General features: G+C 37.8%; 1 protein-coding gene across 1 annotated transcript; it reads right to left on the reverse strand.

The window, feature by feature from the left end:
- Positions 1-703: 703 nt before the first annotated feature.
- Positions 704-22789, reverse strand: LOC108721771 (growth/differentiation factor 8). The gene is made up of 3 exons (XM_018446519.1): positions 21804-22789; positions 3987-4578; positions 704-3333 (listed from the first exon to the last, which is right to left on the reverse strand). Exons 1-3 carry the CDS (start codon positions 22168-22170, stop codon positions 3114-3116), a joined length of 1179 nt encoding a protein of 392 aa, XP_018302021.1. The 5' UTR covers positions 22171-22789; the 3' UTR covers positions 704-3113.
- Between the last annotated feature and the right edge of the window lie 2940 nt (positions 22790-25729).

A 25729-nucleotide genomic window follows, 5' to 3' on the forward strand; every position in this document is an offset into this window, starting at 1 on the left:
ACAAAAAAGTTCGTAGCGTTATTTTATTTGTACCTACATAGTTTAAAAAAATTTGACAATTATAATAATAGCTTTAACGGAGTTATGAATCGAAGTCAAAATATATTCCAGTAAAAAAATCTTAGGAATTTAAAAAAAATAATTTTGTAGGAACTTTTACATTAAAAAGTCGAAAGTTTTCACGTTTTTTTATCTAGCCCACAAAAAGAAGAAAATTTCCCATTTTATCCAGCTTGTAGTTTTTTATATATAAAATTTGTCAATTATATAGACACAGCTTATAGATACTCAGAAGTAACATTTCGAAAGTAAAGATTTTAAGTTTTAAAATTCTTTTTTTTTTATTTAAATTTCTTTTATTTTTAACAAAATTAAAGCTGCTTGAATTTTGAAATTTGTTGGCCTACAAACCTTTGTTTCAATTCAATACTTTTTTTATGTGCGTCATATATTTGTGAAATAAAAGAATCAAATAAAAACACGATTAAAGTAATTAAAATAATCAAAATGAAAACATTACAAATTACCGCAAAATAATTTGATTTAATAAATTTTTTATAGCCGATATTAAACGGTTGCTTTGCCTTTAATAGAAAGTTGATTCTTACTTCTTATTCTATATTTCAACAAAATATACATAATTAATTATTAAATCAATTATTCAATGATGGTAAAAAGGAAAAATAAAATGTTATTCCGTGCTCATCGAAAAACCATTTATTTCATGGAATAAATATTTTTCTATCTATGCTGTGTGTCTACCTAGGAAGTACACATTATACGTATAAGTATGCATTTTTCTGCCGTCCTCGTTCGCTATTTTGGGAGCGGGGTATAAGCAAATCCATTATCTTTTTAATTATTGATACATTGAGACAAACAAACTGAGAATGGAAAATGTAATAGATACAAGGGAGAAAAAGAATGACCGGAGGAGAATGGAAAGACAAGGACAGCTTGACAGAGGAGGGGAGGAATTATAAAAAAATCGATTTTTCAAGGAGCTTTCTCTTACATTCTAAATGATCGCTTTATAAAAATCGCAGTTTTTTTTTATAAATTCATGTCTAAGTATATGTTGTGTGTGTGTGTGTGTGTGTGTGTGTGTGTTTTATGTTATGTGGGTACGTGTGTGACTTTTTTCCTTTACAATCATATGAAGTTTAGGGACGGTGCGCGCAAGTCCATCGTATATATCGTATACTATTTTACAAAATGTAGCTACAATGCACTTGACTCGAAGCTGAGGGGAAAACGTGGAGTTAAGCTCTGATAGCATGAGAAGTTTCAAGTATGTTCCCGGATTTTGAAGATTGCTACAACGAGGGATTGAAACCGGTAGAATCTCGACGAGTTCAATTCTCGATATTACATAGGTTTAGAGAAAAATGCTTTGCTTATTAAACGTTTGTCTTTCATCAATTAATTGCGAAGATCTGAATTTATCGAAATTATATTGGTTTCAATCGCTACACACATAACTGGAATTGTTCAAGCGTTCGGGGATATGTCTATACATAATTGCGGCACTGATCCTCTCTATCACCGTAGTAATTAGTAGGGATTATGCCCGAGGATCAGGGACGGATCCTAATGAATCTATAAAAACTAATAAGAGCGCTTGTCGAGATATATACCCCTAGAATAATTTTGTCTAAAAACGCTTGACAATCTTTTTTTTTTTTAGATTGTACAATGCGTGGAATAGGAAGGGACACATTCCAAAAAAAAGTCGTCGTCCCTTCTTGACGAGTGCTTCACCCGACGCGCTAAAATGCAGCTATTAATACCGTAAGTTACGAAGAAAGCTACGAAAATCAGACGCGCGTCGCGCATTCGTTCGCGCGATTAATGTTTATTATTTATCTAGAAATAAACGCTCGACACTCGTTCTGCGACCATGATGAATGACGGAAACGTGGATATGAAATTGCCAATTGCCGCGTTATTAAAAAATTCCGAGTGCAATTAGCCGGATATTGGCGCCGTGTAATTACAACTACTCGCGTTAGAAAAACTAGGAAGGTTGAGGTTCTCCGTCAATATACGAGTAATATCCTCGTTGATTCTCCCAGGACGTAGGAGTGTCAGCGAAGCAACACCACATTCTTGCCTGTTACGACTTATTTACATAATTCGATACGCTCTCTCGCACACGCACTCTCACAATTCGCTAAAAAAAAAAACGATCATAGTGACAGAAACGTTTCTATATATAATATATTGTAGAAAGACGAGGGGGGAGAGAGAAAAAAAACTATTAGAAAAAAACAACGATTTTACTGTACACCGAGATCTGTTGTCCAACACGTTTCCACCGATCGATGTCCTCTGTTTTAATGACGCGTTTGGTTCAAAGTAAAGAAATATAGGAGAGACAAGAATTATACATTTCGTGAACACAATCAGGCACGCAAACCGCCCACATTGCATCCCTTCGTATCTATCTGGTCTCGCGATCAGCCGCGGCGTAATAATGAAAGTTTCAACAAAGTTTTGCGCTGTTTGTTGGTAAAACCACGCTGGAGTTCTGAGAATAACGCTTGCGCAATAAGTACAAACGTTCTAAATGTCCCATTCCACTATCTTTCTTGATTTAGAGGAATAAGAAATTCGCATTTGGGGAATTCCGATTAGAGGCGTAATTAGGATCAAGTGCAAACGTATCGGCGTCTTAAAAATAATACCGTGACTCTCTCTCTCTCTCTCTCTCTCTCTCTCTCTCTAGGAACTATCCGCCTTGCCATGAACCATGGACCACCGTCGAGGTGCCTCCCGCTGACACGGCGCGAGTCCCTCTTTGGACTTCCCTTGGCATCCAGCACAGTCTTTGAGGGAACTCTCGCGAATCACCAAACACCGCCTATCCGCGCACTTCGTATTCCTCCCTCTGCGCTCCAAAGAGATCCGCATCACGCAATCACTCTCCGAACAAGGCACTTTCAGTCTATCGGATGAGGAATCGCCGAGAACACGGCGATGACAATCGACGACGATTGACGAGGACAATGACGATGATCGTCGAGATTGATCAAAGGGAGAGCATCGCGGTACCTGTGCGGAACTCTCGGCGTCGCCAACGTTGCTTTCGTCCTGTCAGAAACGAAGGTGGACTATGAACACCCGCATTTCTCGACGACCATGCCCGGCAACCGCGAGAACACGATCTGATATTCGTTGTCAAAATATAACATTGTGATTTCGGACAGCTTCCTAGGTGCGCAACATGGTCCGGTGTTGTTCGGCGGTTCCGCCAAGCTGACGATATGTGTGTTCGGATAAGCCGGAAGAAAAGCCATTGGACAGTCACCCGAGCAGTAATTGGCATCATATCTGTGACACAAAGATCCAGAAACCGACCGTTAATGCAGAAATGCGATTTATCAAATAATATTAATTTACAAAACAAAATTTATCAACTTCACATTCGTTATATTCCTCATTAAGCATCATTGTTAAATATCGCCGTGGTAAATTAACTCGAAATATATACCACTATTGCACAACAAGAAGTATTTATAGACCGAACGTGCGCTAATAACACTTTAACGCTGTTGATGTAGAACTGTTCTACGTGCCAGCAAGAAAGTCGCAGTTCCTTCATTTAAACCCAGTTTGGCTCAAAATGTTTTCCTTCGCCAGAGAAATCTTTACGAGTACGTGCTTGACCGACGATGCATTAATCATTTTATGAGTCGCAATATGTTCTCACGAAAGTACACATATTTCAAGTATATTTTATTAAACAAATGCGAAATATATCGCCCTAATATGTATCTTACACAAGAAAAATTCTACTGTCATTTTCAATAGAAATTTTTTCATCGTATATTTATTTATTGCTAAATCACTACTTGATTTTTTTATAATGAGATCTTCGTAATAAAATGAATAGAATTTTAAAAGATATAACTATTTCAACACTTTTCATGGTAAAAAAATCTTCATTAATATAGAAAAGAGAAATAGAAGAATCATGCACTCACTTTTTGGGTGCGATTATCCAATCCCAGCCAAACTTCTCGAAGTCTACCGTGAGTTTGTACCGGCAACATCTGGTCTCCTGGCTAGCCTCGTCGCAATTGAGTCCCACGTTTCTCTTAATCCTGGAACCTCTTCGTGAATCGAGTTCCTGCATTTGCACTTCGAGATATGGAGCGTACTCCGCACCGGGATTGGTCTCAACCAGTCTGATCGAGTTCTTGCGATGACTGCTGCCAGTGATCTTCAAGGCGACTCCCAGATTATCTCTCGGATGCTTGAACCACTCCGCTACCATTCGTCTGAGCTCGATCGTGATCCAGCCACCCCGCCGTCCAAACGGTCGAGGGTGTTTCGTGGTCAAAGGAGGACCCAGCACAATTTCGCCTGTCTCTGTCGTTCTCCGAAGAATCCTGTGCAACGTGATCGTCACCGGACCGGCGTCTTGATCAATTGGCTCACCGAGCTCCGTTTCCTGATTCACACCCCATATCCACAGAGACAACTCTGCCCTGGTAACACGATGTTGGACAATCTTATCGGAAAACTTGAAATACAACACCTCAGAGTTGCTCTTCGAGTGCCTTAGCCTTTGATCTGAAAAACATGAAGTTAACAATACATCAGTTGTGAGTATAATTCTAGCAAATTGTTATAACACAAGACAAATTTCATAGAGAAACCTTCTTTCTAATTTCTTCTGTAGAATACTTATTGTGTAATGTAACGTGATTATACAATAATTCGTTTTTTATTTTTAATGAGTTATTTTAAAACAGTTACGATTATATTTAGTGCTGCGTAATTATATCGGAAAATTCCAAATAGAAGATGCAATCTCATGAAGTCTCGTCTGCTAAATGTACTATAACGATTAAACGTTTCTTTCTTAATAGTCCTCACGTATACATGGATTTTTTTAAAAAACAGGGTTCGCACACACGGTTTGCTTGTTGCGTTATTTATTATTCGGGAATGAAAAAATTCTCGCTGGTCGATACTGCATGCACGATGTTGCATAGCTCGATAAAGTATCGCTGGACTGTTTAATGGCTCCGTGGCCACTTGGTACTATCTACATATAAATATTGGATATATGCATGAATAAACAAATAAAACATAAAATTAAGCAAATATTTATGTTTACAACACAAACATATTTGTGATAAGCTGGGTAGGTGATATAGATATAAAAAAACTTTGATATAGATACAACATTGTGGTCATGCGTTGCGATCCTCCGTGAGCATAAAAATGAGATATTTGTCTGTTCTTTTACGCATTATTAAAATCTCTGCATGTTGCAAGATACTTTTACGTCACTAAATACTTACAAGAATGCACGAAATACATGAAAATAGAAAACGAAAGATTTGCACTATGTCATAAAACTATGTGGCTTTTTTGAGCTTCTAGCAAGATAAAGAAGCAAAAAAATAATTTGCGTCCGCAAAAGTATTAGGTATCATTGATCAAGATGCTGAAGCAGTATATGATAACAGCTTCATTAAGTTGGTGCGAGGTTATCGGAGTAGAAAATGAACACGATAATCATTTACGTATTCGAGCTATTCGGAGCAAAGTGGATATAAAGTTGGACTATTTGAAAACATTGCGTTATCTTTTCATTAATCGTACGATTAACGTAGTTATTGGCAATTGCATCGATTGATCGAGCATTTCATTATCGAGGATGCTGCATTATACGCGATTCAAGTACACTTGTCTGGCTGATATGTGTCCGTTGCGGTAAATAATTATTTCTAATTGACCGATAACAGGACATAAGCACTGATAATAAGGCGCGAGCCTTATTAGAGAAACACTGTGTTTCAAATTGCGGATACAAACCTAATCAGTTCACGACTTTCTACGATCGGCCGTATAACGGAACGACGTAACGTTGTTAGCCTTTGCGCGATTTAGCCTTTTTATGAATGAAAGAGCCCATGAATTACGCGCAATAATCTCGTACGGGCACACATATGATCGCGGGCGGTTCCTTCAAATAAGTTTATCAGAAAGCAGCTTTTGCGATACTTCCTCCACCGGCCGAGAGATACTTTCCCGACCGATCGAACGAGAAACGCGCGTTTCGTGCCTCTTTTTCTGGCTTATCAGCAATTTAATATATACGTTGTAAAGCGCGTTTCCTTGAAAATTATAATTTTATTAATGATGTGAAATTTCCGATGTTACGTTATCGACGTAAAGCTCAAAATAGATCGGCGAACGATTATTCACACTCTGTTCTTTTTGCTCCAACAACGACGATATCGCGGACACGTCTCCGGTATAGAATCGCCTCGATTCGTAGCAATCGACTCGCAATTGAATCAATGCATAATCGTTGACATGAGGAAGTCAAGGAGGAGTCTTTCGGGTCTTCGGGTCGCTTTCTCCGATTACAAATGTTTGTAGATAAAACAGACACAAATAAAGTGAAATTTTCACACTTTAATTTCTTACGATCCTATTAAAGGTAGCATTTTAAATATTTATATATCTTCTGCGCAATTGATCCATAAAAACTTCAATCTTCTTAGAGCTTAGACTCGTTTAATTTCATACAAAAAGCAATCAAGAGGAAGAAAAGCTGGGTAAACTAATCTATTTCACTTCGCGAACGGAATTGCGAAACTTCTGCTTCTTGGTATATTAATTATCGATATCGTTTTACTCGTTTCGCTTATTACGGCAGCTTCTACGAGATCAAGACAAGCTGGTACCGCGACTCTGCATCGAGATCGCGCAGAACAACCGACAAAACCTTAAAGACGCATGATATGGCCGGTTTTCAAAATAAGAAGATCCACCGACTTAGAAAATCCTCTTCGCTGGATGCGAGTTGCTATGCTCGCAAAAACACTTCACAAACGCCCGCGCATGGTTTGCTCGTGGCTGTTCTCGCGATCAGAGGGAGAGGGGGATCAGCAATAAATCAGGAAGAGAGCTCGGCGGAGAGTCGTGCTCAGATTTCTTGCCGATCAAACGCAGCGGCGCTCGATCGGCACTCACGCACGTGCGTCCGATATTTACCCTGATGACCGACGTTAAACTCGACCCCGGATTCCCCGCGTCTGTGGAGAACGATCGACCGCGGACGGATCGATCGATCGATCGATCAGCGACGGGGACACGGATAACGCGCAAAAGAAGAAAAAAACGGAGGAAAGAAAGAGGAGCAGCAGAAGGCAGATTTATATACACGGTAGGGGCCAGGAGACTCTATTCAGGCCATCGCTTGGCAAGACCGACTGCTTCCACGAAGGGTAAAGCTACCTCAAATCGTACCGTTATACGCGAGCAACGTTTTTCACCCGATTCCCCGATCAATCAGCGACTCTCGCCGCGTATCGATATCGATGCCGCGACTTTGTGCGTATCTTCTAAGCCGGCTGCACCCGTCCTGGTATTCGACTGGTTCCTCGTGTCGCGTTGGTCGCCGCGTAAGAAGTTTTCCATGAAGCTTATGAATCTCGGACATTTTCCAAACGTGTAATGCTTTACTGGACTGACAGGCACGAAGGTTTTAAATAACTCGAAGAATTATTTTCATAATTATACCGAGAAAATGGATTGAACTATTTCGGAAAACATCAATTCTTTCAAATTAAATGTTTTATTTATAACCATATATTAGAATAATAGTGACTGAATTAATTTTAGCATTAAGCTACAATAAGCGAATAATTATTTTTTATTGCGTGCAATCGGAACTATTAATTTATTAATTGACTTGATAATTTTGATCGTCACGGAATAAAAATTAATTATTCAATTATGGTAGCTTAATGATGAAATTAATTAACTGTTATTATAATACAATTACAAATTTGAGTGCCATTTATTTGCTACCAATCAATGCTTGAGAAACAAATGGATATAACTTCATATACATACTTTCTAGCATTGTATTTATTGTCGTTTGTAGTTAATTAAACATATTAAATATATTAAGTAATTCTATTTACTGAAATATACTGAGATGCAAAAAAGTAATAGAACAAAACAATATTTACTCATGTTGTAGCAATAAAATCCTTCGGAATGTCGCCGCAGCATCTCTGATTATATGCGACGTGCGAAGAGAAATGGGGAAGGTCTACGCGCAGTTGTGACTTTCCTCAATTTTGCATGAAAATTCGACGAGATTTGCGTGATGCCATCCGGGACGTGAAGGTTTATTTTCGTTAACGTTTTATGAGAGTACCACGACGGACGCCGCGATTAACCTTGCCGAGCGGCTCTCCATTTTCGAGCACTCGAATAATTCGATTACCATCCCCCACCCGCTCTCTCTTGCCGCGTTCTACCCTCGTCTCGCTTTTATTCACCGTCACTGTCACTGTCACCCGTCAGCTGTCCCGTCCTTCGCAACGATCGTCTGACGCGCGCGCGCGGACTCGCATCTACCATGTATATCCATCTACCCGTGATGCTACCGTCTACCCGTCACGCCGTCTACCCGATCTACCCCCGGGGAGTAATTATTATTAATCACGTCAACTTTACGATTACGGACGTGCCCATCCCGCCACGCCGCCGAAAACACACCCTTCGTATTTTAAAATGGCTAAAAGTTTGGCGAGAGAAAGTTTGACAGTCGAAACCTCTCACGCATCGAATGGGTAGACGATCTCATAACTGTTCACGATCAGGAATCGTACACTTTTGGTGGGACGAGAATATAAATTGACGAGTCATTTTGTCGGGCTAAAAAATAAGAGCTGATGTGCGTGATCACTTAAATATATAGGTATTTTTGCATAAAATGTGCAACCATCGGTCGTAATATCTTATCAAATAAATCGGTACCGTTTTGGATTCTGCTTTCATAAATTTTATCATGAACCCTTTCGCCCTCCTCGATCCTTATATCTTTTCTAAACAACTTCAAGAATACCTCGCACACAAACATAATTCGTAATAATCTGCGAAAGGTTAGCGAAAATTCCCAACTGCGAATCGAATTCCTAGTGTGAAGTTTTCAATTACTTCAAAGTTCTTTAGTAAAATCGAGTTTGAAGAAATACAAAAAAATGTCCGAATGATTTACTCTCTAAATTCTCTAGAGTGGAATCTCACTTTAAAGTGAATCTCAATCTCAAAGATTGAAAATTGAGATTCACTCTAAACATTTTGGAGAGTACTTAAACATTCAAATTATTGTAATGAAATAGTTGTCTCGCCGAAATAGCCTGATCATCAAGTGCACAAGAGCACGCGTGACTATGTCGCGACGATAGACAATTTGCCGTGAGATATTTTTAAACGTCGGCACCCTCACGTACGGCTGTAGCTTGAAGAGAGAGAGAGAGAGAGAGAGAGAGAGAGAGTGAAAGAATCGGCTGATAGCGGCGAAAAGTGCATCAGGGATGCGTCCCGGGTAGACGAGAAGGGGGACCACGGTGCGGTTGGCGAGAGGTCGTTCCGTATCACAATTATATTCCTTCGTTTTATTTATAGGCAGGGCCACGACACCGCGGTATCATTGTTGTTTTCCATGATTTCCACCCGTTTGAACGGCTCTCCTGACTTATTTTCCCGCTTATTCCGACGCACTTCTACGACGCGACCAGCCTTCCGTTGTCAAAGCACAATCACGATTCCGCATTTAGCGACCATTACGTAGAAGAAAAGAGATCAAGAAAGAGAGAGAAAAATTTCTTTTAAACTGATAAACAAATGGTAATTTAGTAAAAATTTGATTATCCATTTTCGTAATAATTTTTTCAAACAAGATTTACGTGAAGTACGGATATTGAATGAAATGGAAGTAAATATCGAGAACATCCATGAGATTAACGCTATCATACTGATAGAGATACAATACTAATATTTCAGGAATCGAATCAATAATCCTGTCTAAAAATATTTTACAATTTTATCCTTTTATACATTGATTGTTCTCACTATAGCAGACTATGCGACGCTGTTAAGCGACGAGAATGAGTACTTAGATTTTATTCGTCTTTCGAATCTCTCGAAGTGTATATCGCGCAAGCGAGAAAGTCTTTTTACGTTTGTTCTGCCGTGTGTGTAATGCGAGTGACCTCCGTTCGCTAAAATCTATATTTATCTCAAGCGCTGAAGCACGATGTACTTAATGCTTTGGCTTTATTGTCTTCACCCCGCACCCTTCCTTCTTTTTGTCGTTTACCTTTCCCACCCCTGTCTACTGCCCGCGCCGCCAACTGTCACATTCGTGGCGCGTATTTATTTGTGTCTACCGCGAGACACCGGCTTGGAAATCCGCGTCGCGTTTCGTCACGTGCGTTCGAACGTGTGAGTCTCGAAAAGTGACGATTAACCAGACACTGCGAAAAATTTCCAAATATATAGATAGTGAAGTAAAGAAACGAAATTATTTTTAAGAAATTACAGATATTAACGAAAAAGGTCTGTGAAAAACTATTTAATATAATTTTTTTTAAGTAACAATTATCTTATTAGAAAGGTGGTTGGTTTCGGAAATGTGTGAACTGCGCTATCTCACTCTTATTTTTTTCCACTTGATGCGTTAAACTTCATCCATTTTTTGCAGAGAAACTTCTTCTACGTTGAATAAAAGTTTAAAAAAATCTCGCCGTGTCAACTAAAGCACCAAAATTGTATGGCATTATGGAGAAGACGCGCGTCATCTTCGTGCGACTCGCGACTTTTTGGCAACGAGCGCTTTTTTTCGCTCGTGACTTTAAATATAGTCCGAAATCTTTCGCGCCAGACGGTCTGTAGCCTCGTCTGGACGAAAATAAGCCACCATCTTTCCCGTCCTAACGGTCGTTCTTTCTGTTTTTTCCGGCCTATGCCGACGTAGTGTGCCTCGTTACGGTGCCTCCCCTTGTCCGACCTTCAAGCACGAAGACGAGCAACAGGAAGGAACGAAGAGGGATCGGTGGAAAGCGGTGTCGCGCGAGGATGCAAAAGTGGCTCCGGCCTTGAGACAGAACCGAAAAATGTGTGACTCCTTAAGACATCCGAATTTTTACGAGAATTGGTTTTTTAATTAACCCTTTTGATCGTTAATTAATTCTTTAGAAGCATAAAGTTAGTATCGAATTAAATATAATCGTGGCAGATGCTTGGCTAAATACCAGAAAAAATTACGCACGTACTAGACATAAAAGTTACAACAGTGCTAAATCTTTCTAATTTATGACGTGATTTAGCGTATTTCTACCGTTCAATTAATTTAATCTCGAGATGGGCTCGTTGTGTGCGAAGCGTTGAAAGGAGCGGATTTTCGCAAACGAAACGTCGGCCTACACATCCAATCCGGCTAAACAACCGAGAGCAGCGCCGAGAGGAGGGCTTTGCGTGTGTTACACGAAAACGTCTGTGTACGCACACTCATCCGCTCGCCAGGAGCGTTGAACCCCGAAATTAATGTTGTAACGCAATGTCGTATCTACCTCCTATCTCATCCCACCCCCTGTGCCGTCTCGTTGCGCCTAAAGCCGCTCGATAACGTGCCCTCTAACTTCAACTTGGGAATACCTAATTGCACTAATGATCCTGTGAGCCCGTAGGGCGCGGGGGTGAACGACCCTTCGCGGATTTGTCGCATGGAGAACGCATTCGCGTTCGATAGAGACGCAATGTGCAAACTCGAGTCTCTGACAGTGTATCGGTTGTTTGATGGAAACGTAACGTATAGTTACTATATATGTTAGGAATCCTGAGATCTGATCTCTGAAAGCTGACTTGCTATATCTATATCTGTACTTCCTATGTTCTTCCAAAAAGGAATATCCGTTTTTGTTTCTGGAATATGTTGGTTAAAACATAAATATGAGAATATTTACTTAACAAAATTATTTAATAAAATTAATACATTTTAACATTAAAATTCATCAGCACAAAACCAATCCATTTTTTTAATCCTCCATTTTTCATAGTGCTACACTGCTAAAAAAAATCCACATTAAATTTCATGTATACGTAACGGAAGCGAATTTTAAGCAGTTACATTAAAAACATTTAATGTTGTCAATGAAATGAATTAAGTTACAAGTAAATTTAATGTTCACATACTTTAAACTTCATGCACTTCAATATACGAATATTTTAATGTAATAATCAAAAATTCAGTACATGTTACTTAAATTTAATGTAAACATGCATCTCGTTACAGTAAAGTGCACGAAATTTTAACTCAACAATCTAAAGCAAGTAAAGCGCAATAATGTTAATTGTTGTTATAAAATGTTATCCAGACTTAATGGAATAAGGACAAAAAACTTTTCCCAAAAGAATTCGTAAGAATCGCTTATTTTTTATCGCTTTAAAGACAACTCCCTTAAAGTATTACCCCCTTATCGATAATCGTACACGATCGATAACAATTTTAATTCTCCGTGTATACGTGAAGTGTATTCGCTGCTGGGGGTGAGGGGGGAGGGGGAGGTTCGGTACCGCGCTACCTATCTACAAGACGCTCATCGTTTCTTTCCGGTGGTGCGCTCGCAACGCGCTCGCTTGTTCACCGTACACCCCATAAAACACGCTTCACCGTGTGATCACCTTCCGGGGGCCCGCCGGCCGGGCGAAACCGGACGTAAAAACTGCCGTCTCCGAGTAATCTGCATCGCGTGACGCAAGCGGCCCGCAATTGCGACTACACTTCGACAGTATAACAGCGTAACTCGATAAAATTCGCATTTGGGTCACGCGTACTCGTTCCTTCTCTCTCTTCCTCTCCCCGGCTCGTTCTCTCTTTCGCCCTCTTGTCCGATTCTCGCTACTTCTTTCGCTTTTATTTTTCCCCTCGAAAGGGCCTGCCTTATGCGCCTTGCGGCATCGCGTGCGTTTATACGCTCGCGCCCCTTCTCACAGGAGGGGGGAGGGGGATTGGGGGGCTGCTAGCGCGCCAAGAGGCGAAAAAAAGTTAGGAACGCCTCTTCTTCTTGCACCCTGTGATTGTCTTCTTGCTCGAGGTAAATCTGTCGAATAATGAATAGAAGAAGTTCTCGGAGAAAATCATAAGGTTTCCGATTGTTGCCGAAAATTAGAATGAGGTATCACGCATTAATTCCTATATATAATTACTTTATTTAAAATTAAAAATTAAAAATATAAATTAATTTTAATATAAAAATTAAAAAGAATAATTAAACGGATCTTCGGTGTTACAATTTAATGCATTAATTGGTAGACGTTTATCATCGATTAATTGTTATCAGAAGTTGTAAAAAACTATATAATTTAAAGAGCAATTTAGTTATTTTAGATCGCACGCCAGTCTGATGATTTAATGTTGCGTTATCTGTAAGATTAAATTCTAATAATAATATTTCTAATAATAATATTTCCTGGTGATCAAATCTAATCTGATATCATATATGAACGTTCATGCAACATATATCAAACTTTATGTAACAGATAGTAGCCCTTAAATGCACTCGACTTGCGACGGTGATATTTGTACTTTTAATACTCGCTTGTACACAGAGCCAGGAACATGACAAACTGGTTTTCTCTGCAAAGGTTACTCATAGATCGTTCTTAGCGCTTCTCATCGATACCGATTTATCGATTTTGGCGTATCCATTAAATTGCCATCAAAATAATTTTAATCAATCACACATAAATTTTTGAAAAAAAATTTTTGACAGAAAAGCATTGCAGAATAAGATCAACCTTGTTCAACCGAATTCTATATAAAACAAGGATTAAAAGACCAACATAGTTTCTCTACACAATTTTGTGAATACCATTTTGCTAAATAAAAAAATGCACCTTGCTCCAATTGCCATGACAGCATAAAGACAGCATCTTCGTAACATCAGGATCCAAAACCATCAAAATTATACACCAGTCGCAGCTAACGTCAAGGATGTGTAGTTCTGAGAAATCGAGATCCGTGCGATCGATATCGATGTTCCGAGCGAAAGAGGCCGAAGTGAATGAGAACCACCGAAGACCATGGCGCCTGTCTGCGAGTATGCTGACCGCAGTGGCACTATCTGGACTATCATTATTCATCGGATATATATCTATTACAAATTTGCTAATTTTGTTGAAACAGGTTGATTTAAGCGTAACGTAGACGTGCTGTCGAGGGGAAACGGCAAGAAAGATTCACGGGAGTTGATACTCACGATTTGCGAGGTGAAGAGGAGGGATGACAAGAAGTAGTTGCGACAAAAGTTATGATGACGTAAAAGATACTTTGCGTAAACAGTGGACGAGGCTTATTTACAACATTACAAATATAATCCTAAGATTTCCTTGAATTCGCTTTTATTTTTTAAAATGTGCATTTGAAAAACAGGATCCTATAATTTCATGATCTAATAATTTCGTTTCCGTATATATGTCAAATATTTGACAGACATATATATATAATATATATAATCTTTTTGATTAACCATATCAATTCAATTCGCATGCTTTTTTAATACAAAAGAATAAAAAAAATGTTGACCTCGTCAAACTTACATTTTTTCTTTTGTATTAAAAAAGCGTGTACATTAAACTGATACGGTTAATCAAAAAGATTATAATTTATCGGTGCAGCCTAGCTGTGCAAAAGATATTAAATATATATTTATTTAGTTTCGGTCATGGTATTAGTGCAAATTATTTACTGAAAACAAAGTGGACAATAAAAAGATATCAAATAAAATATTATGTACCGAAAGAGAGATTGCATTGCATCGATGCAATACAATTCGCGGAAACGTTCTGCGATATCAGATGTGTCTTGTAAAAATTTGAAGAAGGAAAATGTTTTTAAAAGCTTTTAATTATCGCCTGCAATGATGTATTTAATAATTCTCAATTACAGTAAGGTCATGTCCCCGATTAATTATCGAATTACGAGTTGTTATATACTTAAATATAAATTACAATATAGAAGACACAATGACATCGATAAACCCGACTTATATAAGCCTTTTATCGTGTATATATCGTTATTGTCTGTACGATAATTACAATTAAAAAACTGCAAGTTTGACTTTTGAATCCACGTGGAGAAATCCATCGTTCGAAAATAATTAATAAGTTAGATATGTATTATCTTTTTATATAATGATAATGTATGATGTTTTTTACAAAGAACGTTTTTTACAAAGAAATTCTAAAATTTACTTGCTAAAATTAACGCGCGAAAGAAAACCTATAACAACATGTTATTAAGCTCAAATTGTTCTACTATTCATATTTCTACGCGCGTGCGCGCGACAATTAATTTTTTTAGAAAACTAGAATATTTTAAAAGCATTAGAAATTATTATTGATTCATTTATATAAATAAAACATAAAATATGGAGAAACAATTCCTTGTACGATCAATCGTATAAAATATGCATTTAACGATTCAACAAGTACCGTAAAAACATTTCAATAAAATTTAATTCTGTAATTTTCCTTTATAGTGATCGTCTACATCTTCCCCTCTATGAATTTCGAGTTGCTCTGCCGCTTTTAACAATCGTCGCTCCAGCTGGCTAAAGTAAATTGCTCTCCTAGAGTAGCTCCGGGCGCTAAGTTATGGACTAGGCTCCCAGCATAATGTGGTCCTAACTGCCGCCAGTCACCTACAGACAGCTTTACGCGATAATGGGCAATGGGCCTGACCTAGGCTGTGCACCGGCCATGACCTTCGTTGCGGATGGAGGCCGGTTCGTCGTTCGCACACGTATGCGTTTGCAAGCTTGGTGATCTTTCGTATCTATGTAGATATTCGACAGCCTATATTTAATGTCCATACTTAATTGTAAGGATAGACGGAGACTGATCTGGGTCTCCATCTCAAATTTGCGTTTCTTTTCTTCTCGAGAAAGAGGTACTGATTAAAAATATTGCAAAAAATTCTTTTCTATTAAGATATTGAAAAACACTTCTTTTATTATAATAAAATAATTATTACTCGTTTAGAAAAAATTAAGTTTGATTCTTCACATATGCAGATTTGTATATATTGCAGCAATCCTAATATATTGAGTCTCATTTCCGTTCTTTATGATTAAATTGCGACAACGTTACATTTAACGTTTTCTGAAATATTTCTTACCCTCTTCTCCCTCGCGCCGAGGTATGCGAGATGTAACATCATTATTATAACACCATTTCAATTCGGAGTTGTGCAGTAAACGGTAATGAATGATTTATTAAGATAAATATGAATACACAATAAGTAAGAATATTAGAGCCTATAACGATTGAAGTTGGATCTTTAATGCTTTAAATAATTCAATGTGAATTATATATATATTATATATATATACTATATATTATGTACATGCATATATACCATATTTGTAGTCATTCAAACTGCGCGTCGAATTGATTTTCTAGACTTATAAACGCAATTAAAAACTACTGTAATAATATCACAAATTAAATTAAATTGACGAGCAAATTTTAATAATTTTGATATTCAATCCGGTATCATATTAGAAAGATGTTAATGTGCTGAACAACTGTAAATAAATTTATTGCGCAAAATATTACCGCTGTGCAGTAAACCTTTTTTTTTTTAAATGGTTCCGAAAAGAATCTGTTGCTACTATTTATGACATTGAAGGCTATCAACTTCATTTACACAATACGAGGTACTTGTCATTGAACATTTTTATACACTTAATTGGTCCCCTATCGTATTGTCTTAATATGCGTCGGCGATACATGCGAGAAAAATATTTAAAAGGCAGTTAATCAATTGCGTCTGCAGTGACTATCGGGCCAACGTGAGCGCTATATTTCCTACAGGAATAATTTTGATCAGTGTCATCGGAGTTACGCGCCGGTGACTACAAAGAGCAGCGAGTTTTTATCATGATAAATTTTTAAGATCTGCTATGTGTTCTGTCATATGGCATTTTAATATCGAAAATTGCCAATTGTGCAAAAGATTCTAAATATTTGTACATTATACAAGAACTCAGGACATTTTTCCTGTTACAATTTTTTTGAAATTTTAAATTAAGGTTCTTTTTTCAGTTAAAACTAATTTATTTAATATTTAATAGTTTTTTTATATAATAATCGATGTAAATCGTTGTAAGACTTTGAATTAAAATTTCTTTAAACTAGGCTGTGATCAAAATTTCAAAATAAAAGTATAATATTGTAAATTAGAAATAATTGTCTCTACAATTAGTGATAATTACCCTTAAAAGAGATTTTAAAAAAACTTTTCGAACAATTGCAAACTAATTTTAAACTGCCTTAAACTGCTTTAAAGCGCTGATTTGCGTTGATTATTGGTGAGCAATGACTTATCATGCTTCATGTGCTACATTTATAACATACATATATACGTACATATGTCCGCGTATGCCCGTCTACTTATAAGTTGATCATGCAACAAGAGGCAATCGAGAGATCGACCAATCTCTCGAGGACATCGGCTAAAAAACCGCCGTTCATTTTTGCTACAGGAGATATATATCAAACTGCAGAAAGAACGAAAATTTAAAGAAAAGTTTTGATAGAAAAAATATATAGAAGTGTACGAAAAAAAATACGGAGCAGTCGAGAATAATACAGAAATGAAGGAGAATTGAAAAGAGCAATAATAGAAAATAATAGTATAAAGGAAGAAGATAATGCGTTTTGGGAACATAAAAAATCACGTTGCATAGCGATAAGAAAATAAAGCGACTAGAAAAAAATTGTATTACGGATAAGGAGCGCTTAGTAAAGATAAAAGAAGGAAAAGATTAAATGAAAAGAAAATTGAATAAAATAATTATAGGTGCACGGGTACAATGCATAAATAATAACTGATATGCAAGTGTATTGATGTGCGAAAACAACAGGTAGAGATATAATAAGAATCAAAGATTGAAATACTCTAAAACTCTAAATAAAATAATATATACACATAATACACGCTTATAAGCGATTTGTAAATAAAAATACTAATTATGTATTATCGCTTTTATTTCGATTCAGCAGATACTATTCAGAGCAAAACCAATTAGAATAAAATGCTTCTTAATTTTTTCCAAATTACTTTCACATATTTATTATGTGCACATAATTAATGTCAATCAAACATAATTATTTGACGCTCGTATAACAAAACTTAATAATTAACTTAATTTATTATTAACTTAATTTATTTCGAAAATAAAAGCGATGAAATATACGAGTAAAGTGAAGAGATAAAATAAATTTAAATAAAAGAAAAGAAAAAAGATAAAAATAAAAGAAACTATAAAAATAGATCAAAAAAATTTTACAAACATCAATATTATCATATCCCAAAACCAGATGAAAATTTTCACCAAGTAACGCAAACGAATATAGAAAGGCAAGAACGAAAATACACGCAAAAAAAATTCACACACGAACGGATTTTCAAAAATTCTTCCCTGCAGCGGGGGATCAAGACGAACGATCAGACGGAGAGACAAGAGGTCGCTCCCGATAACCTATCGTAAATGCGATATCAGTTAGTCATTCTTTATTTTTGCACTTTCGATACTATTTCTATTCCAAATTCTATTCCAAGTGACAACAGTGACAGCGAACTGATATCAAGAGCAGGCGCTTCCGAACGTTTGCAATGCATGTCGCGCATTTTACGCATGCACTCGGTACGTTAAAAATATACTATCATAACTATATATGCATATTTTTTTTTTTTTTGCATTAAATCGTTCCGGCTATTAATCTCACCGATATTGCTGGACAGTGGGCGTAACTTTTGAACTCTTGTTGGCGCTTCGCCATTCGTTATCTGGGCAATGCTAAATACATGCACACTTATTTTTGACTGCTGCAATACCGCAAGATCAGTTTAGGAAGCAAATCGTACGATGTCGCCTGCCATACTATAACGTGTACAATGGAAGATGTAGTAAAGGGTTTGGAACGTTTAGAATAGAGCATAGAAGCTAGTTACAATGAATGTTATCTATAAATAGTACAGCGATTATATTTTTTGATGGGCAATTTAAATAAAATATCTTGCAACATCCTTCTTTTTCTAGTTTCTCCTCTCTCTCTCTCTCTTTTCACTTTTTTTTTAGAGTTCACTCTTTGATAAATGATTTATAAAGTATTCTATTCCAATCATGAAACATTTAAAATAATTTTTTTGCAACCTGTCTGTATAAACACTTCTTTTTTCACTTTAATTTTAAGTGCAAAATACTATGAATATTTATACGATAGTAAAAATTATAGTATAATTATTTGTGTGATAAAAAAAAGGAAACGATAACGATATGTGATGGAAAAAAAACTTTCATCACTAGTTTAATTTACTAACAGCTAATTATAATTTATGTTTATTTCTCTATGCGTTTATCTTTGTGTGTCTTTTGCACAAAAAAAGAGGGCCTTATCATCATTACGAGCAAACGACATTTGCAATTAGTAATCCGCCCGATGCGACGGCGATCTACAATATAAGGCGAGTTCACTACAAGAACTTCGATCTCGACTCACGTATTCCGATTGCAGCGGTGGAAAATAAAGCTATAATTGACGCGATATAGATAATAATAAGTTAACGCTTTATCGGAATGCCAAAGTGTCTGTAATCGCGCGATACGCGATAATCGACCACAATGCCGGTGCCGCACCACGCTGCGCCGGTGAACTCACCATCGTGCTCGAGGCATATTACGCTTATAAAAAATTCAGATTCGCCCAGAAAGAAAGCACGCCAGTCTTGCGGTTAGCGAGACCACGTTAGGGAGACCACGATCGGTCTCCCTTGCCGATCTGAGTTCCTAAGCAGGTCGTTGATCTTATTTTGTTTCTTCCCCTTCCTTTTTTTTACTTTTTTCGTTTCTCTCTCTCTCTTTTTTCGCGAACACGGGGGCCTTAATAACAGGTTGCGGTTCTACCGCCACTATTACGTGCTTAGCGGCAAGTGGCTCGAAGACAGTTTCGCCCGAGGGACTCGTGTGGCGGCGGACCGTTTGGAGCTCCTTCTGCTCCTTAACAAGTGTATATTATGCACGCAGCGCATACAGGGTGTCCCCGAAAACATGATATCCTTGACCTCCACTTTCATCTGATTGTCGTGGTAAAATTTCTAATTTTTAGTACACCTTGGTAGCAATCAATAATAAATCATAAAATCTGCACTTTGCGTCATCGGATTATCACTTATTCTTCCCATTCCGACAATAGATGACTGCAAGTGTATATTTTTGCAACTTATGCAGATATAATGTAAGATTAATTGTCAGAAATATTTATTGTTATTTGTGAGCAACGGCAGAATCACTTCCCTGATTGAATTTCCACAATGAGTAATGTTACCCAGCAAAGGTTGGGAAGGACCTTAGAAAGGTCCTTACCGTTTGAAACCTACGAATGCTAGACTGTTTCTAGATATTATGAACAATCTTTCTAATTTCTAATTTCTAATTTTATTTTGTTTCGCCCTTTCGTCATTCTGTACGATTCTCCGATATACATGAATATTTTTAAAATTTAAAAGGATATAAATAAAGGAATATGCGTGCAGCAGGCGAGTTATACGGTACTCGTCTGGTAAATCGTAGAGTTAACAGCAACGGATGTCGGATGTGAGAGCCAGTTATATAATTGTTACTTCGACACTATTAAGTTACAAGATGCTCATCAGCGGCGATGATACGATGCAATTCAGTATATGCACAATGTTGCATGCGAAAGCGTGTACATACGCGAGTCACGCCGGACGGATCGCCGAGTCGCTGAGGTTAATTTACTTGACGTTGCCAAGGAAAACATGATCGTGCATGAAATATTACCACTCGCGGTAATTAATTCTGAGCGAACCTGGCGCCTGGCTGGCATGATCTTTGGGATAACGCTACCTTTTGCTAAGATAAATGCACGACGAGTTTTTGCAATCATGCAACAGACTAAACATCTCGCAAAAAAAAAAGAATCGCGACACAGCACATATGTTGCGTTTGATACTTTGTTGCGAAAAATTTTCAATACCATGTGCACTGCATTGCGAGAGCATACATTAATTAAATATCGTGCTGAATAATACTTCTCACGGATTTCACAGAACTTAAGTGCTCTGACATTTAAAAGTTTTTTTGGAGTTACACTGTTAAAAATTTCATGAAATTTAATATACTTTTAAGTTGCACAATTTGAATTCAATTTCATGACATAATATTAAATTTGACATAACATTAAATGTATTTATAACTTAAAAGTATATTTGTGTATATTTATATACATGAAATTTAATGTATTTTATGAAATTTAATGTACTTTTCATAAAATTTCATGAAATTTAATGTATATACGTTCATTATATTTAAATAACTACTGTAACTTAGTTTTCAGTTAAATGATTCATTAGTTTTAATTTCGTTCATAACCACGAGCTTCATTTACATGTAAAGAAAGTATTTCCAACAGTATGTATGATAAAATTGCAAACTGTATATAATTGAATTAGTATTCTTTTATTCTTTAAGATTAATAGACTGCGATAAAAATATACAAAATTTTTAATGAAACCTAAATTGTTTTAAAAAATTCAGGTTTTCAAACTTTTATTAAACTTGATAGAAAGATGTACTATGGATAATCCATATCAACATTTTTCTCATAGAGATAAATATAAGAATTAAAAAAAAAATTTCTAAATAATTTTTTTATAAACTATAAAAATACACATAAAATTTCTATAAAATTATTAAATTTAACAATACAGAGTGTTCCATGGAATTGAAAGACTGAAAAACGAGCTGTATCTCGGAAATGACAACAAGCATGAGAAAATGTTACAAGATAAAATAAAATGATATTATGTTCTAACCATCTTATCAGTTGCTCTTTCTCACCTAATGGGACACTCTGCATACAGAAGAAAGGAAACGGAAGGAGAAACTTACGAGGCTGCGCTAAGGCAAAGACACTCTCCGTCTTCGCGGCGTATTCGTCGACCTCCTCGTGGTGTGTGATACCGGGCTCTAAAGGCTGGTCGGCCTGCATCCCGTACATGTCCATCAGTTTCGAGATCGGTGGGATCCTCGGCAGAGCTCGACCCGTCATATTCGGCGCCTGTTTCAATCCGAGCTTATTCAGGATCTGCTCCTTGATCGCTTCCAAACTAAGCGCGCGGATCTCCTCATGCATCCTACAGGCGTTGCAGGCGTTACCGGCCATCGCCAAGTGTCGGACGTGGGCTCTCTCGATGCCAGGCGCGTCAAAGGCATCGAGGAGGACCAGCGAGAGTAATAGCAGCGCCCTCGTGACCATCTTGTTCAAGGTCGCCCTTGGTCGAATCAAGCTCTACGATCGGCTTTCGTCGCGAAAGGAACGATCAGATGATCAATGGCATCGTCGTTCCCACTAAGTGCTTGTCTTTCCTCAAGACAAGTCCTTAAAATTTCTCTTAATTTCCCTTAATAAAATCGTTTTTTGTTTATCTCTGATAATCCCTGCACTATGTTCTCCTTTTCTGTTCCTATTACTTTTCCCCTTTCGTTAGATGGCCTCCCTTACGATTACGGAAAGTCTTTTCTTCCTCTTCACGATTCTTCTATTGTTCTTCACTTCTACTTCTTTTCGTGTAGCCCCGGTCTCATTCGCGAAGAAAGTCTCTTTCTTCGTCGTTTATCTCGCAGTGCCAGCTTCTTCCTGAACTTACGCAACCATACGTTCTCCACTTCCAGTAGCCGCCTGGTCCCCTTATCGTGTCCTGAAGTCGATACTCCGCCGGAACTAGGCGACCGGCCTCGATCACGATCGCGATCTGCACGATCCAGTTTCGCTTTCTTCCGTCCTACGTCACAAATTTATTAACTCCGTGGAAAGCTCCAGTCTTCTCGATTACGCAGAAGATGCGATTAGATCGAGAAAGAGGGAGAGAAAGAAAAAAGAGAGGGAAGGGGGGAGAGAGAGAGAGAGAGAGAGAGAGAGAGAGAGAGAGAGAGAGAGAGAGAGAATCGCCGGTATATTTTCCGAGCGATCCGCTCCACTTTATGGGGTTCACCAAAACCGTTCTCACGCACACCAATCACAGTGAGAGAGAATCACAAGGCACTTGAGGGTCTCGGCGGGACTTTGTGCAAGGTGTCCTGAACAATCATGCGGCCGGCTGCATCCTCGTGACCTTCACGTTTTAGCGCCAGTTTGACTGTCGTTTCGAAACGTGCTGTACGATCTGTAGGGTTCAGTGACAGATCCTGTTTTCTATCAAACACGCTTCGGATGTCATGGCGCCAAATCCGAACTGGTTACCTCGACCTTCATCAACTGATCCTACTTTGTCGCGTGATTCCTCGTCCTTCCTTCCTGTCCACTTCCGGTATTCTGACTTGACTGACACCACCTGAGTTGCTACTACTGCGGGTATCAATTTTTCGTGCCAATCAGCTTCATCCTCGTTTGAGGATGCCGATCAGCAAAATTAGGTGGAGAACAATTGTGAAGAATGATGATGCGTGATAGTGCGTGGGCAGCGATGGCTCAGATGACGGACTGATAGAACCCCGATGGATCTTAAGAGCTTGCCGGCCTGTCAAGCACTGAGACAGGAGGCGCGAATTCTCACCGCATATATGTCCGAGGTAGCCTCCTCCACTCTTCTTCTTCTTTCTTCTTCCCTCTCCCTCTTTCTCTTTCTCTTTCTCTCCCTCTATCCTCTCCGCTATCACGCTGTCTCCCTCCTTCGCACCAACGCCGCGACGTCTTTCTCCGTCTCAGTATTCTCTCCCGTAGTATCTTACGCACTCGCGTCGTAGGGGCCGAACGTATACCTACCCCCGCCGCCAACGAATGCCCCCCTGCGCGTTCCTCCTCCCTCGCTATCCCCCGCTCCCAACCCTTTCTGCCACCGCCGTCGCCGTCGTCGTCGCTGCCGTCACCGCGAGTGCCATGCCGCTCCCCTCTGCCGCCCTCTGACGAACCCGCACTCCCGACCGTCGCACCCGGCGCGACCCGCCATACCCCACCGTTCCTCATGTACGAACTCTTCCTCTCCCCCTGGTCGCTCGCCTCCGCGATTCCCTTGCGTAGAAAGCGACGACGTTTAGCTTCGTTCTCCTCTTGCAAATCGCCGGCCGGCGCGGCGGGTTCGTCAAAGCACCGGCTTTTACAACAGTCGAAAGGGTTCAGGCACCAGTCAGCCGGCTACCGTCGATCACTTCTGCGTCGATGTGTGGCGACGGCGGTGACGACGGTGTCAACGGGTTAAATCGGTACGACGAGGAATATCGCGATCATGTAACGCCCGTTTAACACTACCCGATTAGCACAAGGCTGGAAAAGGTCGCGGTACCCTTAAAAAAAAATACTTCGAGATATCCTGATAACTCCCTCTATTGTTTCTTAAGGAGAATGAATAGATAGAATCCCCAAATTAAAAAAAAAATAATTGATTAACATTTATTAAGAGGTGCTATTAATGGCACTATATTATCTATTATACATATTATTCAACTGCCATTATTATATTACAATTACTATAATCATTCTTTCTCCAACGTTATCCTTGTGACGGAACAAGGAACACCGAAAGTGAAAAAAAAATTGCGAAAGTGTATTCCCTGTTGGTCGTTGGCAGCATAGAAATGTTTTATGCATTGTTCGTACCGTTCAACGGAAAACGATCGCGCTCTATTACGTACATTTTAATATATTAAAATATTGAGAAGATAAAACACTTTCTTGACCAATCTTTATTCAAACAACAAATAAGCAAGATTACAATATAATATTGCGATCGAAAATAACGTTCATTACAAGAACTGTGATCCTCAAATTTAACACAAATTTCTGGTTAAGGAGGTTCTCGCGTTTGATGAAATATAAGACAAGTCTATAATATACATGTAATGCAAAAGTTAATGATATCAATAATATCTAGAAAAAATTTCATTGACTTTTACCGTATCAATTTGAAGATATTTAATTCTAAATTTATAGAATTTTACATTACAAATTGAAGATATACCCTTATTTTGTAATTATTCTCTTTTAAATTGAGACACTTGCGTATAAGACAGAAATTTTAAAATCGTTATAATTATAATAAAGTGAACACTTAAGTTTGTTCTCGTAAAATTTCATTTAAACTAACCGTACAATTTACGAGAAATTTATATTCTTCAATGAAAAAGCTAGAATATATATTAATTGGATGATGCGTATACATCAAATGAGTACCTTACAACTTTTATTTTGTCATTTTGAAAATATTTAGTAACATAAAATTAACAATAATTATGTATAATGGCATAAGATATTGTTAGTAACCTTTTTATTCCATTATTTTAATTGTTTTACATATTATTGTGAATAAACTGTCTGACTAGGAATTGACTAGGAAGTAGCGCGAAGACCTCCTTAATTAGAAAACCGGTTCTCTGTTTAGGTAATCATAACTAAATAAAGTATTCCAAAATTTCCAAAAAGAAAATTGCTGAATAAGAGTTGTTAATTAAGAAAAACAGGATCCGCGTCAGATATGAGTAAGTCCTATTACACATATCTTTGAAATCACCTGATACAGCAGTGTCAGATGATTTAAAAAGTAAAATTAAAAAATCTATTTTTATTTTTACTCTTTAAATTCTTTGAAGTGGAATTTCACTTTAAAGAGTGAAAATTGAGCCAATCTTAAAAAAGAGTGGTTCAATTTTCAATTTTCAAGAGTGAGATTTCATTCTACAGAGTGAAATTTATTCTAAAAGTTTTAGAGAGTACGTATAAGATTGCGACATAAACAATGGCAATAAAAAATCTAATGTTATACTGAGAATATGATACCAGGATTGTGTCCATTCATTTATTTGTTAAAGATCTTTTTTGAAGA

This window comes from Mycetomoellerius zeteki, unplaced genomic scaffold (assembly GCF_001594055.1).
Source record: "Mycetomoellerius zeteki isolate Tzet28-1 unplaced genomic scaffold, Tzet1.0 scaffold182, whole genome shotgun sequence".
In the NCBI taxonomy this organism is placed as follows: Eukaryota; Metazoa; Arthropoda; class Insecta; order Hymenoptera; family Formicidae; genus Mycetomoellerius; species Mycetomoellerius zeteki.